The sequence below is a fragment of the Somniosus microcephalus genome, chromosome 21 (genome assembly GCF_052327205.1).
Source record: "Somniosus microcephalus isolate GS21.2 chromosome 21, FLI_Smic_1.0, whole genome shotgun sequence".
NCBI classification, from domain to species: Eukaryota; Metazoa; Chordata; class Chondrichthyes; order Squaliformes; family Somniosidae; genus Somniosus; species Somniosus microcephalus.
The window spans coordinates 80,181,785-80,195,375 of record NC_141007.1 but is presented as its reverse complement, the minus strand read 5'-3'; the positions used below and the strand labels follow the sequence as shown (position 1 = coordinate 80,195,375).

The following is a 13,591-nucleotide window of genomic DNA, read 5'->3' as shown; positions in this document are numbered from 1 at the left end:
TCCGGCCTGTAGTGTATGTGCTTTAAGTCAGAACTACTTTTTACAGCTCCTGTATACTGTAGTACCGGCAGTAACCACACCGGTATATAAGCTGTGCGTATGCCTCTGTACTCCAGTCTAGAGATTGCCCTCCTCCAGTAAAGACCTGTTATTTGTTTATGTACAGCATCCGTGTAATTATTTATCCACTGAACCACGGATCTAACAGTGGCGACGAGTGTTGATGCGAATCTACCTGCAACGTTAAACAAAAAAAAATAAAAAATAGTCGAGTCCAGGAACACGGGCGTCGACCGTGAGCAACCGCCCAGCAGTCAGGCAGAGATCCAACTTCACTGGGGAGGCTGTGGAGAGCCGGGCTTGGTTCCCCAGCCACAATGAGCAGTAAGAGACCGACGACAGGTCCAGAGCAGACCCTTCCCGAGCAGCGGCGGCTGGAGCCGACCGACGGCAGAGAGAGCCGGGCAGCGTCGACGGGGTAAGAAAAAGGGTGAAGAGAGCAGGGCGCAGCCGGGGGTTGATCACCGAGCGGTGTCGAGGAAAAATACTGCAAAACCGGAGAGAGAGAGGGTAAGAAACAGCCGGGTTCTAGACTGAGCGGCATCGACAAATATCAAGAGAAGAACGCGCAGAGCACAGCCAGGGATCACGGGCTGATCAGGGTCCGCGGGGCGAAGCAAGGGGAGACACCATTGAGCCGCGGAGAAGCAGGGAGAGCGCGGGAGACGCCATTGAGCCGCGGAGAAGCAGGGAGAGCGCGGGAGGCGCCATTGAGCCGCGGAGAAGAAGGAAGAGCGCGGGAGATGCCATTTTGCGAAGCCGCAGCGGAGAAGACGGGCGAGCGCGGGAAGGAAGGAAAGCGCGGGAGACGCCATTTTGTGCCAGCGGAGAAGAAGGGGAAGCGCGGGAGGCGCCATTGGTGATAATTAACGCACAACCAAGGATGCCGAAGAGTGGCAGTATCTCTACGTTCGACAATGAAGTCGAAGATTGGGCGACATATGTGGAACGTATTGAGGTGTACTGCAGGGCGAATGAAGTGCCAGATGCTAATAAAGCACTGGTTCTGTTAAATTCCATGGGTGCAAAAACTTATAGGTTCCTGCGAAATCTAATAACCCCAGAGAAGCCGGTAAACAAGAGTTTTGAAAGCATAGTAGAAATCCTACAGGACCACTTAAACCCCACACCGCTGCTGATAGCAGAACGATTTAAGTTCCATAAAAGGAACCAACACAAAGATGAAAGCAATGCTGAGTACCTAACGGAACTGCGCAAGCTATCGAAATACTGCCAGTTTGGAGCGGGACTAGCAGACACGTTAAGGGACAAGTTTGTGTGTGGGCTACAAAGTGAAGGAACCCAGAAACGGCTTCTATCAGAAAAGGACCTTACGCTGGACAAAGCTTTCAGTATGGCAGTATCACACGAAGCAGCCGCATGGGGCGCTGCAGAGATACAACAGAGACCGCAAGAATATGGCACCAACAAAATGTCCTATGGAACAGGGAAGTGCTATCGCTGCGGCAGAACAACACATGACCAGAAAGATTGTTGGTTCAAGGACCAAGTGTGCAGACAGTGTGGGAAAGCAGGACACATAGCAAGAGTCTGCAGGTCTGGGAAGAAAACCAACAGTAAGAAATCTCCACAGGAGAAGTACAAAAAGGTACACCAGGTGATGGACAGTGGTTCAGACGAACAGAAAAGTGACACAGACTCCGGAAGCAAGGAGCTGGGTTGTCTGAAACTACATAATGTAACCAAAATGGAGGATCACCAGACTATCTGGGTTACACTCAAGATAGACGGAGTCCAAGTGGAAATGGAATTGGACACAGGGTCAGCTCTAACAGTCATAAATCAAAGAGACTACAAGCGGCTATTTTCACACATACCCTTGAAAGCTACAGAGATTGTCTTGAAGACGTATACGGGGGAAAAAAGTCTACCCCAAAGGAAAAATAAGGGTGAAAGTGACATAAAGGTCAGGAAATACCTAAAATGGATATATATGTATTGCCAAATGGAGGACCACCACTGCTAGGACGTGAATGGATCCGGAAGATACATTTAGATTGGCATTCCATACAGGCACTGAAGGTGGAGGCCAAAAAGGATGACGACGTCACACCTGGACGACTGTCAAAAATGCTAACTGACGCAAAAGAAGTGTTCCAGGAGGGACTAGGAACACTAAAAGGAATAACAGCAACAATTAAAATAGAGGATAATGCAAGCCCAAAGTTTCTGAAGGCCAGACCAGTGCCTTATGCGATCAGACCAGCGGTTGAAGCAGAGCTGGAAGGGTTGGAACGTTCAGGAGTACTGTCCAAAGTGGACTGGAGCGAGTGGGCTACACCCATCGTTCCTGTAATGAAGAGGCCGTTGAGTAATACGCCTGGGGAACCAAAGACGGTCCGCATCTGTGGGGATTTTAAGGTGACAGTGAACCCAGTCCTTCACACGGTGCAATATCCGCTTCCACGAATTGAGGATATTTTCGCCTCGCTATCTGGTGGTAAACGCTTCACAAAAATTGATCTAGCCCAGGCGTACTTGCAAATGGAGGTAGAAGAAGCTTCGAAACATTACCTTATGATCAACACCCATAAAGGTCTCTATCAATACAACCAGCTGGTGTTTGGAGTAGCCTCGGCTCCGGCTATCTGGCAAAGGGCGATGGATCAGGTCCTGCAAGGGATTCCAGGGACCCAGTGTTATTTGGACGACATCTTGGTCACGGGCGAAAATGACGGTGATCACCTCGCTAACTTGGAGAAGGTGCTCGCCAGACTAAAGGAATATGGGCTACGAGCTAATCGCCACAAGTGCGAGTTTTTCCAGAAACAGATCTCGTATTGCGGCCACATCATCGATGAAGAGGGGTTACATAAGTCCCCTGACAAGATAGAGGCAGTAGTCAAGGCTCCAGCACCGGAAAATGTGTCACAACTGAGGTCGTTCCTCGGGCTGGTAAACTATTACCACAAGTTCTTACCAAATTTGTCTACGGTATTACACCCGCTGAACACCCTACTGCAAACAGGGGTACCATGGAAGTGGGATGACGAACGTAGACGAGCTTTCCAGAAGTGTAAAGAATTGATCACATCAAAAGAGGTGTTGGCCCATTTCAACCCAGCACTACCAATTCGTTTGGCATGTGATGCATCACCCTACAGCTGTCGCACAAATTCCCGGACGGTTTGGAGAGGCCAGTAGCCTTTGCGTCTCGGTCACTAACCTCAGCCAAGCGCAACTACGCCCAGATTGACAGGGAGGCCCTCAGCCTAGTATGGGGAGTAAAAAAATTCAACCACTATCTGCATGGACAGAAGTTCACCTTGCTGACTGACCACCAACCACTTGTCTCCATCTTTAATCCTAAGAAGGGCGTGCTAGTAATGACTGCACAGCGGTTACAAAGATGGTCCCTGTTTCTAGGGGAGAATCAATATGAAATAGAATATAAAGGCACGAGACAGCATGGGAACGCTGATGGGCTATCGCGCCTGCCACTGCCTACTGTGGAGGAAGCACCAGCAGTGGACCCTATCGAGATATTTTATTCGCCGATAATTGAACGATTGCCAGTAACAAACACAGATATAGAGAAGGAGACCCGCAATGATCTGACGCTGTCACGGGTATATGAATTGACGGTGAGGGGATGGCCAACACATGGCGACTCACTGTTGCCAGCATTCTCATCCAGAAGAGAACAGCTGTCAGTATGCCTGGGGACAGTGATGTGTGGATCCAGAGTGGTGATTCCACCCAAGTTAAGGGAGCGAGTGCTAAAGGAGTTACATGAAGGTCATCTGGGGGGAGTGAAAATGAAAAGCCTAGCTAGGGCTTATGTGTGGTGGCCGGGAATCGATCAACAAATCAAAGACCTAACTAAGAGCTGCTTAGGATGCCAGAAGGTCCAAAATGCACCACCACATGCCCCTCTACACCCATGGGAGTGGCCCTCCTCTCCATGGCAACGGGTGCACATTGATTTCGCTGGTCCATTCATGGACTCCATGTTCTTAATAGCAGTGGATGCTCATTCAAAGTGGCCTGAGGTGATAAAGATGTCTTCAACCACTACAGAGAAAACGATTGCAGTCCTACGGACCATATTTGCCAGAAACGGGTTGCCAGAGCAGATCTGCTCTGATAATGGACCACAGTTTGTGTCCGATGAGTTCCAAAAATTCATGAAAAGGAATGGGGTAAGGCATTACACATCCGCCCCGTATCATCCAGCCACCAATGGATTGGCTGAGAGGTTCGTACAAACCTTTAAGAAGGCGATAAAGGCCATGTACAACGAGGAAATTCCACTACAGCATAAGCTGGACAATTTCTTATTAGCCTACCGAAACGCGACACATGCAGTTACCAACCAGACCCCGGCCATGATGTTCTTTAACCGAAGGTTGAGATCTCGTCTGGACTTGCTCAGACCAAATGTGCGAAGAAATGTTGAGGACAAACAATTCCAGCACATCAACGAGAAGCCGACAAGGAGCTTCAATGTAGGGCAACCAGTCTTGGCCCGGGACTATCGAACAGAGAAGTGGCAACCTGGAACAATATGTACAAGGCAGGGGCCATTAATGTACATAGTGGATGTTGGGGAGAACATTGTGAGATGCCACGTCGATCAGATCTTAGCATCACAGGAATGCGTCAACCCCATGTCTCGAGTACCTGGGGATGAACCCGATATACCAGTAGTATCTACTTCAGACCCAGTAGCGGTGGAACCCGATTAATTACCCGATGAAAGGGGGTCAGAATCGCCTCTGCACCAAGAACAAGAACCTCCGGAAAGGCGCTATCCCGAAAGGGTCAGGAAGCCGCCCCAAAGACTGAATCTATAAATGGACTTTTGTTATTGAATGTACATGTAAAAATGTAATTGTTATTTGAATATTAAGGGGGTATTATTAATCTAAAAAGGGAGGAATTGTAGTGTATGTGCTTTAAGTCAGAACTACTTTTTACAGCTCCTGTATACTGTAGTACCGGCAGTAACCACACCGGTATATAAGCTGTGCGCATGCCTCTGTACTCCAGTCTAGAGATTGCCCTCCTCCAGTAAAGACCTGTTATTTGTTTATGTACAGCATCCGTGTAATTATTTATCCACTGAACCACGGATCTAACACGGCCCACCTCCAGTCCGGCCCACCCTCGGTCCGGCCCACCCTCGGTCCGGTCCACCCTCGGTCCGGCCCACCCCCGGCCCGGCCCACCCCCGGCCCGGCCCACCCCCGGCCCGGCCCACCCCCGGTCCGGCCCACCCTCGGCCCGGCCCACCCCCCGTCCGGCCCACCCCCGGTCCGGCCCACCCCCGGTCCGGCCCACCCTCGGTCCGGCCCACCCCCAGCCCGGCCCAACCCCGGCCCGGCCCACCCCCGGTCCGGCCCACCCCCCGTCCGGCCCACCCCCGGTCCGGCCCACCCTCGGCCCGACCCACCCCCGGTCCGGCCCACCCCTGACTCCAGTCCTACTGTAATCCCCTCTGAGGTGGCGAACACACCCAGACTCGCAGCTCCTTCACGTCACGAGTGTGTGTGGACACTGCCTCACACTCACTGTCCACTCACATTCACTGTCCGCTCACACTCACTATCTGCTCACACTCAGTGTCTGCTCACACTCATTGTCTGCTCACACTCACTGACCGCTCACACTCATTGTCCGTGCACACTCATTGTCTGCTCACACTCACTGACCGCTCACACTCATTGTCTGCTCACACCCATTGTCTGCTCACACTCACTGACCGCTCACACTCATTGTCCACGCACACTCATTGTCTGCTCACACTCACTGACTGCTCACACTCACTGACCACTCACACTCATTGTCCGCGCACACTCATTGTCTGCTCACTCTCACTGACCGCTCACACTCATTGTCCGCTCACACTCACCAACTGCTCACACTCACTGTCCGCTCACACTCACTGTCTGCTCACACTCACTGACCACACCGAGGTACCGATTCTGGGGTCACCCCCTCAGTCTCTGCCCCCCCTCCCACCCTAGAATGGCCTCAGTTGGCTGAGCGGAGAAGCAATGACATATTTTAGTGCTGCCCCTTGTGTCTCTCTACAAACTCAGTCATTGTCATAACTTCCCAGTCACTGGAGGCCCGACACCAGATAAAGTAAGAATGACAGAATCGTAGAGAACACTGCACAGAACCAGGTTGTTGGGCACAGGCTGCAAGAAAGAACTCGAGGTCCCGATACTCCATGTTTATAGGGTTTCAGTCCTTGAATTCTTGGCCAGTTTTAGGGTGTGACCATGAAAGGGAGCTGGAGTAGGTTCTCATAGTGAGGTGCCATTATACCTTTAATTCACAGGGGTCCCTGGAGATGTATGCAGGTTTGGGGGGGGGGGATATGGGTGTCCGGGGGAGGCATGGGGGTCCCGGGGAGGGTATGGGGGTCCCGGGGGAGGATATGGGGGTCCCGGGGAGGATATGGGGGTCCCGGGGAGGATATGGGGGTCCCGGGGGAGGATATGGGGATCCCGGGGAGGATATGGGGGTCCCGGGGAGGATATGGGAGTCCCTGGAGAATTGACTCGGGGTCCTTATCCAAAGGGCTGCATTTCAGGTTGTGTTACTCGGGCTTCACGCTTGATGTTGGGGATCTTCCTGTCGTCGCTTACGTTGCCTTTCTGCTCTCACCGCCCTGGCAACCCGGGGAATTAAGAACATAACATAAGAACATAAGAATTAGGAGCAGGAGTCGGCCATACGGCCCCTCGAGCCTGCTCCGCCATTCAATAAGATCATGGCTGATCATCGCCCTCAACTCCACTTTCCCGTCTGATCTCCATATCCCTTGATTCTTCAAGAGTCCAAAAATCTATCCATCTCAGCCTTGAATATACTCAACGACTGGGAATCCACAGCCCTCTGGGGCAGAGAATTCCAAAGATTCACAACCCTCTGAGTGAAGAAATTCCTCCTCATCTCAGTCCTAAATGGCCAACCTCTTATCCTGAGACTGTGCCCCCTAGTTCTAGGCTCTCCAGCCAGGGGGAAACAGCCTCTCAGCATCAACCCTGTCAATCCCCTCAGAATCTTATATGTTTCAAATTGGATTATCCAGCCTTCTAACGCTAAGGTAGCGCGCGGGCTGCTCGCGTACTGAGAGTGCACAGGTCGATCCCATGCTGAGACGGTAGCATTGGGCTCTTTGATTTGTGCAGCGAGTTGGATTAAAGAGAATCAGAGGCAGGAATGTTCTTTCAGGAATAGAGAATAACATTGTTTGCTCCAATGTCCTGGGGGAAGGAGCTTGAGCCCGCCCTCTCTGCAATTACAACAGGAACAATGTCAACAACCCGTGTTTATAGGGCACCTTTCATGTGGAAAATCATCCCAAGGTGCTTCACACAGGCCTCAGGACAAGAAGGGACTCTGAGCCAAAGAAGGCAGTTGACCAAAAGCTTCTTCAAAGAGGTGGTTTTAAGAAGAAAAGGGAGGTGGAGTGGCAGAGGGGTTTAGGAACAGAGTATAGGGCCTCAGTGGTTGAAGGCACGGCCGCCAATCGTTATGTGAAGGGATGGGGAGATGCACAAGAGTCCATGCAGTTGTAGGACTGGAGCAGGTTACAGAGAGAGGGAGGGGGGAGGTCATAAATGGGTTTAGGCACAAGGATGAGAATTTTAAAATTGAGGCATTGCTGGACCGGGAGCCAATGTAGGTCAGTGAGCACAGGGGGTGATGGGTGAACGGGATGTGGTGCGCGTTAGGACACGGGTCAGTGGGCACAGGGGGTGATGGGTGAACGGGATGTGGTGCGCGTTAGGACACGGGTCAGTGGGCACAGGGGGTGATGGGTGAACGGGATGTGGTGCGAGTTAGGACACGGGGCAGTGAGCACAGGGGTGATGGGTGAACGGGATGTGGTGCGCGTTAGGACACGGGTCAGTGGGCACGGGGTGATGGGTGAACGGGATGTGGTGCGCGTTAGGACACGGGTCAGTGGGCACAGGGGGTGATGGGTGGACGGGACTTGATGCGAGTTAGGACACGGGGCAGTGAGCACAGGGGTGATGGGTGAACGGGATGTGGTGCGAGTTAGGACACGGGGCAGTGAGCACGGGGTGATGGGTGAACAGGATGTGGTGCGAGTTAGGACACGGGGCAGTGAGCACAGGGGTGATGGGTGAACAGGATGTGGTGCGAGTTAGGACACGGGGCAGCAGAGTTTCGGATTAGCTGAAGTTTACAGAGGGTGGGAGATGGGAGGCCAGTCGGGAGTGCGTTGGAATAGTCAAGTCTGGAGGTAACAAAAGCATGGATGAGAGATTCAGCAGCAGATGAGCTGAGGCAGTGGTGGAGTCGGGCAATGTTATGGAGGTGGAAGTAGGTGTTCTGGTTGATGGAGCAGATATGGGGTTGGAAGCTCAGCTCAGGGTCAAATAGGACACCAAGGTTGTGAACAGTCCGATTCTGCATGAAACAGCAGTCGGGGAAAGAACTGGAGTCAGCGGTGAGGGTACGGAGTTTGTAGCAGGGATCAGAGATGGTTTTGGTGAAATCGCAACTCACCCAAGTTGGATATCGAACAAGCAGATGACAACACAGAGGCAGAGGAGGGGTTGAGAGAGATGATGGAGAGGTAGAACTGGGTGTCGTCAGTGTACATGTGGAAACTAACTCCATGTTTGTAGATGATGTCATCGAGGGGCAGCAGATAGATGAGGAAGAGGAGGGGGCCAAGGGTAGATCCTTGGGGGCTCCGGTGGTAACGGTGTGAGGGTGGGAAGAGAAGCCATTGCTGGAAATCCTCTGTCTACAATCAGATACGTCAGATTGTGACCACACGAGGGCAGTACCACCGAGCTGGACAATATGGGAGAGGCGTTGGAGGTAGATAGTGTGGTCAATTGTGTCAAAGAGGAATAATGCACCATTGTCACAGTCACAGAGCATATCATTCTTGACTTTGGTTAGAGCTGTTTCATGCTGTGGGAGGGGTTTGGACTGGGAGTTGCGGGAAAGATGGGCATGGAGATGATAGCACATAGAAGGACTTCGAAGAAGAAAGAGAAGTTGGAGATGGGGTGGTAGTTTGCAAGGACAGTGGGGTCAAGAATGTGTTTTTTGAGGAGGGGTTGATGACGGCAATTTTGAAAGTGAGAAGGAACATCCCTGAGGAGAGGGAACCATTTACAGTGTCAGTTAGCATGAGGACCAGGAAGAGAAGTTGGATGGTCAGTAGTTTAGTGGGAATAGGGTTCAGGGAGCAGGAGGTGAATGTCAAGGAGACAATTGGGGAGATAGGAGAGAAACTCGAGGCTGTGGTAGGTTTGGTTTGGTCCCATTCACCCCTCACCCCTGTGCTCGCTGACCTACATTGGCTCCCGGTTAAGCAGCGCCTCGATTTCAAATTTCTCATCCTTGTTTTCAAATCCCTCCATGACCTCGCCCCTTCCTATCTCTGTATTCTCTTTCAGCCCCACAACCCCCCCCCCCCGCCGAGATATCTGCACTCCTCTAATTCTGCCTTCTTGAGGATCCCTGATTATAATCGCTCCACCATTGGTGGCCGTGCCTTCTGTTGCCTGGGCCCTAAGCTCTGGAATTCCCTCCCTAAACCTCTCTGCCTCGCTACCTCTCTCCTCTCCTTTAAGACGCTCCTTAAAACCTACCTCTTTGACCAAGCTTTTGGTCACCTGCCCTAATTTATCCTTATGTGGCTCGGTGTCAAATTTTTTGACATATACTCCTGTGAAGCACCTTGGGACGTTTTACTACGTTAAAGGCACTATATAAATACAAGTTGTTGTTGTTGGTGAGCTAGAGGAATGGGGGAGGCTGCAGAACAGATGGTCTCAATCTTTGCACTTTTTGGAGGTGAGGGTCGAGAGAGCAGAGGAGGATTTAAGGAGACAGTTGGTAGTGGAGAAAAGAATCCGAGGAGTATCTTTGTATTCCAGGATGATCCCACAGTTTGGACAGAGGAGAGTAGGGCCCGATGCAGTTCGAAGAGATCGATCCAAATCGGGCGAAGCCAGTTGTACACTAGATATGCTCATGTCTCCACCCCTCGGGCTTGTGAGAGTGAAGATGGGGCCGCACTGGGGGAATGCCCAGGATGGGAGACCATGAAGACAAAGGGCATCAACGGTGAGGGTGAGGGAGTGGTTGAGCAATTCAACAGCTGCAGAGATAGCGTGACAAACAAAGGGCCAAAGGCTGGGCACTTAGCAGTTTGAAAGTGTCATTGTAAGTGACTTGGGGAGAATTTTTTCAGGAGCGGGCACGGAAGGAAGTGGGGTTGGAAGGGGGTAGGGGATGTGGGTGATGAGGGACACAGGGATGTGGTTAGAAATGGTCTTTATTTATATTGGCCCGGGAGAAGTCGAAGTTAAGAAGGTGGCCATGAATAAAGTCAGGAGAGTTTCATCCCAGGTCGTTTGAAAGGGCCCCCTTTGACCCCTGGTCATTCTGTAGGGCCCCCTTTGACCTCAGGTCACTCTGTAGGGCCCCCTTTGACCCCAGGTCATTCTGTAGGGCCCCCTTTGACCCCTGGTCATTCTGTAGAACCCCCTTTGACCCCTGGTCATTCTGTAGACCCCTTTGACCCCAGGTCATTCTGTAGGGCCCCCTTTGACCCCAGGTCATTCTGTAGAACCCCCTTTGACCCCAGGTCATTCTGTAGAACCCCCTTTGACCCCAGGTCATTCTGTAGGTCCCCCTTTGACCCTAGGTCATTCTGTAGAACCCCCTTTGACCCCTGGTCATTCTGTAGGGCCGCCTTTGACCCCTGGTCATTCTGTAGGGCCCCCTTTGACCCCTGGTCATTCTGTAGAACCCCTTTGACCCCAGGTCATTCTGTAGAACCCCTTTGACCCCAGGTCATTCTGTAGAACCCCCTTTGACCCCTGGTCATTCTGTAGAACCCCTTTGACCCCAGGTCATTCTGTAGAACCCCCTTTGACCCCAGGTCATTCTGTAGGGGCCCCTTTGACCCCAGGTCATTCTGTAGAACCCCCTTTGACCCCAGGTCATTCTGTAGAACCCCTTTGACCCCAGATCATTCTGTAGAACCCCTTTGAAGCCTGTTCATCCCTTTCTTGCAGTGAACGAATTGCTGACCTGATGGAGAACTTCCCGACTACGGCGCGGAGCTGTGGCGGGAGCCACACCTTGACCTACGCTCACCATCGGCGCTGCCCAAAGGTGTACGAGTACCATCCCATCTTGGTGCCAGATGAAGACCACTCCACAAAGGTCTGAAGTGAAATGGGGATGCTCCAGATAGCCAGATCTGTGGATCCGAGAGTCAGGAGCCAGAATTATCACCTTACATAGCTGCATATGATCCGTGGACAAAGGTCCCTGATCGGCTAAACCACGCACTGCTGCACAACAAGCAACAAGATTCCTTAACGGCATCGTGTGCTGGGCAGTTATATCCTTGGCTCACACGGCTTCTGGTTGGTTATCGAGATAGTTGAGAACCCACCTGGATTGGGATACTAGAGTAGGAAGCGGTAATTTTGTGAGGCTCCTGCCGCAACATGGAGCTATGACCTGTAGGAGTGTGGAGACTGAGCGATCGCACTATAGGGCCAGACACTGGGCTATCGCACTATAGGGTCAGACACCGGGCTATCGCACTATAGGGTCAGACACCGAGCTATCGCAGTATAGGGTCAGACACCGGGCTATCGCACATTAGGGCCAGACACTGGGCTATAGCACTATAGGGTCAGACACCGGGCTATCGCACTATAGGGTTAGACACTGGGCTATCGCACTATAGGGTTAGATACTGGGCTATCGCACTATAGGGTTAGACACTGGGCTATCGCACTATAGGGTCAGACACTGCGCTATCGCACTATAGGGTTAGACACTGGGCTATCGCACTATAGGGTCAGACACTGGGCTATCGCACTATAGGGTCAGACACTAGGCTATCGCACTATAGGGTCAGACACCGCACTATAGGGTCATACACCGGGCTATCGCACTATAGGGTCAGACACTGGGCTATCGCACTATAGGGTCACACACCGGGCTATCGCACTATAGGGTCAGACACTGGGCTATCGCACTATAGGGTCAGACACCGCACTATAATGTCAGACACCGGGCTATCGTACTATAGGGTCATACACCGGGCTATCGCACTATAGGGTCAGACACTGGGCTATCGCACTATAGGGTCAGACACCGCACTATAATGTCAGACACCAGGCTATCGTACTATAGGGTCAGACACCGGGCTATCGTACTATAGGGTCATACACCGGGCTATCGCACTATAGGGTCAGACACTGGGCTATCGCACTATAGGGTCAGACACCGCACTATAATGTCAGACACCAGGCTATCGTACTATAGGGTCAGACACCAGGCTATCGTACTATAGGGTCAGACACCGGGCTATCGCACTATAGGGTCAGACACCGGGCTATCGCACTATAAGTTGAGACACTGGGCTATCGCACTATAGGGTCAGACACCGGGCTATCGCACTGTAGGGTCAGACACCGGGCTATTGCACTATAGGGTCAGACACTGGGCTATCGCATTGTAGGGTCAGACACCGGGCTATCGCACTATAGGGCCAGACACCGGGCTGTCGCACTATAGGGTCAGACACTGCACTATAGGGTCATACACCGGGCTATCGCACTATAGGGTCAGACACTGGGCTATCGCACTATAGGGTCAGACACCGCACTATAATGTCAGACACCGGGCTATCGTACTATAGGGTCATACACCGGGCTATCGCACTATAGGGTCAGACACTGGGCTATCGCACTATAGGGTCAGACACCGCACTATAATGTCAGACACCGGGCTATCGTACTATAGGGTCATACACCGGGCTATCGCACTGTAGGGTCAGACACCGGGCTATCGCAGTATAGGGTCAGACACCGGGCTATCGCACTATAGGGTCAGACACCGGGCTATCGCACTATAGGATCAGACACCGGGCTATCGCACTATAGGGTCAGACACCGGGCTATCGCACTATAGGGTCAGACACCGGGCTATCGCACTGTAGGGTCAGACACCGGGCTATCACACTGTAGGGTCAGACACCGGGCTATCGCACTGTAGGGTCAGACACCGGGCTATCGCACTATAGGGTCAGACACCGGGCTATCGCACTGTAGGGTCAGACACCGGGCTATCGCACTATAGGGTCAGACACCGGGCTATCGCACTATAGGGTCAGACACCGGGCTATCGCACTATAGGGTCAGACACCGGGCTATCGCACTATAGGGTCAGACACTGGGCTATCGCACTATAGGGTCAGACACCGGGCTATCGCAGTATAGGGTCAGACACTGGGCTATCGCACTATAGGGTCAGACACCGGGCTATCGCAGTATAGGGTCAGACACTGGGCTATCGCACTATAGGGTCAGACACTGGGCTATCGCACTATAGGGTCAGACACTGGGCTATTGCACTATAGGGTCAGACACTGGGCTACCGCAGTATAGGGTCAGACACTGGGCTATCGCACTATAGTGTCGATTCTGCGACCTACACTGCTCCCAGTCGCGGCTCCAGTCTTGGGTTGCGATGT

General features: G+C 52.3%; 1 protein-coding gene across 3 annotated transcripts in view; it reads left to right on the top strand.

The window, feature by feature from the left end:
- Positions 1 to 13,591, top strand: part of LOC147103009 (uncharacterized) — a 205,586-nt gene that overhangs the window by 181,862 nt on the left and 10,133 nt on the right. For all 3 annotated transcript variants that reach the window (XM_085964036.1, XM_085964034.1, XM_085964035.1), the window contains one exon: positions 11,112 to 11,262. In XM_085964036.1, the coding sequence (XP_085820162.1) occupies positions 11,112 to 11,262 (151 nt within the window). The remainder of the gene's footprint in view (positions 1 to 11,111; positions 11,263 to 13,591) is intronic.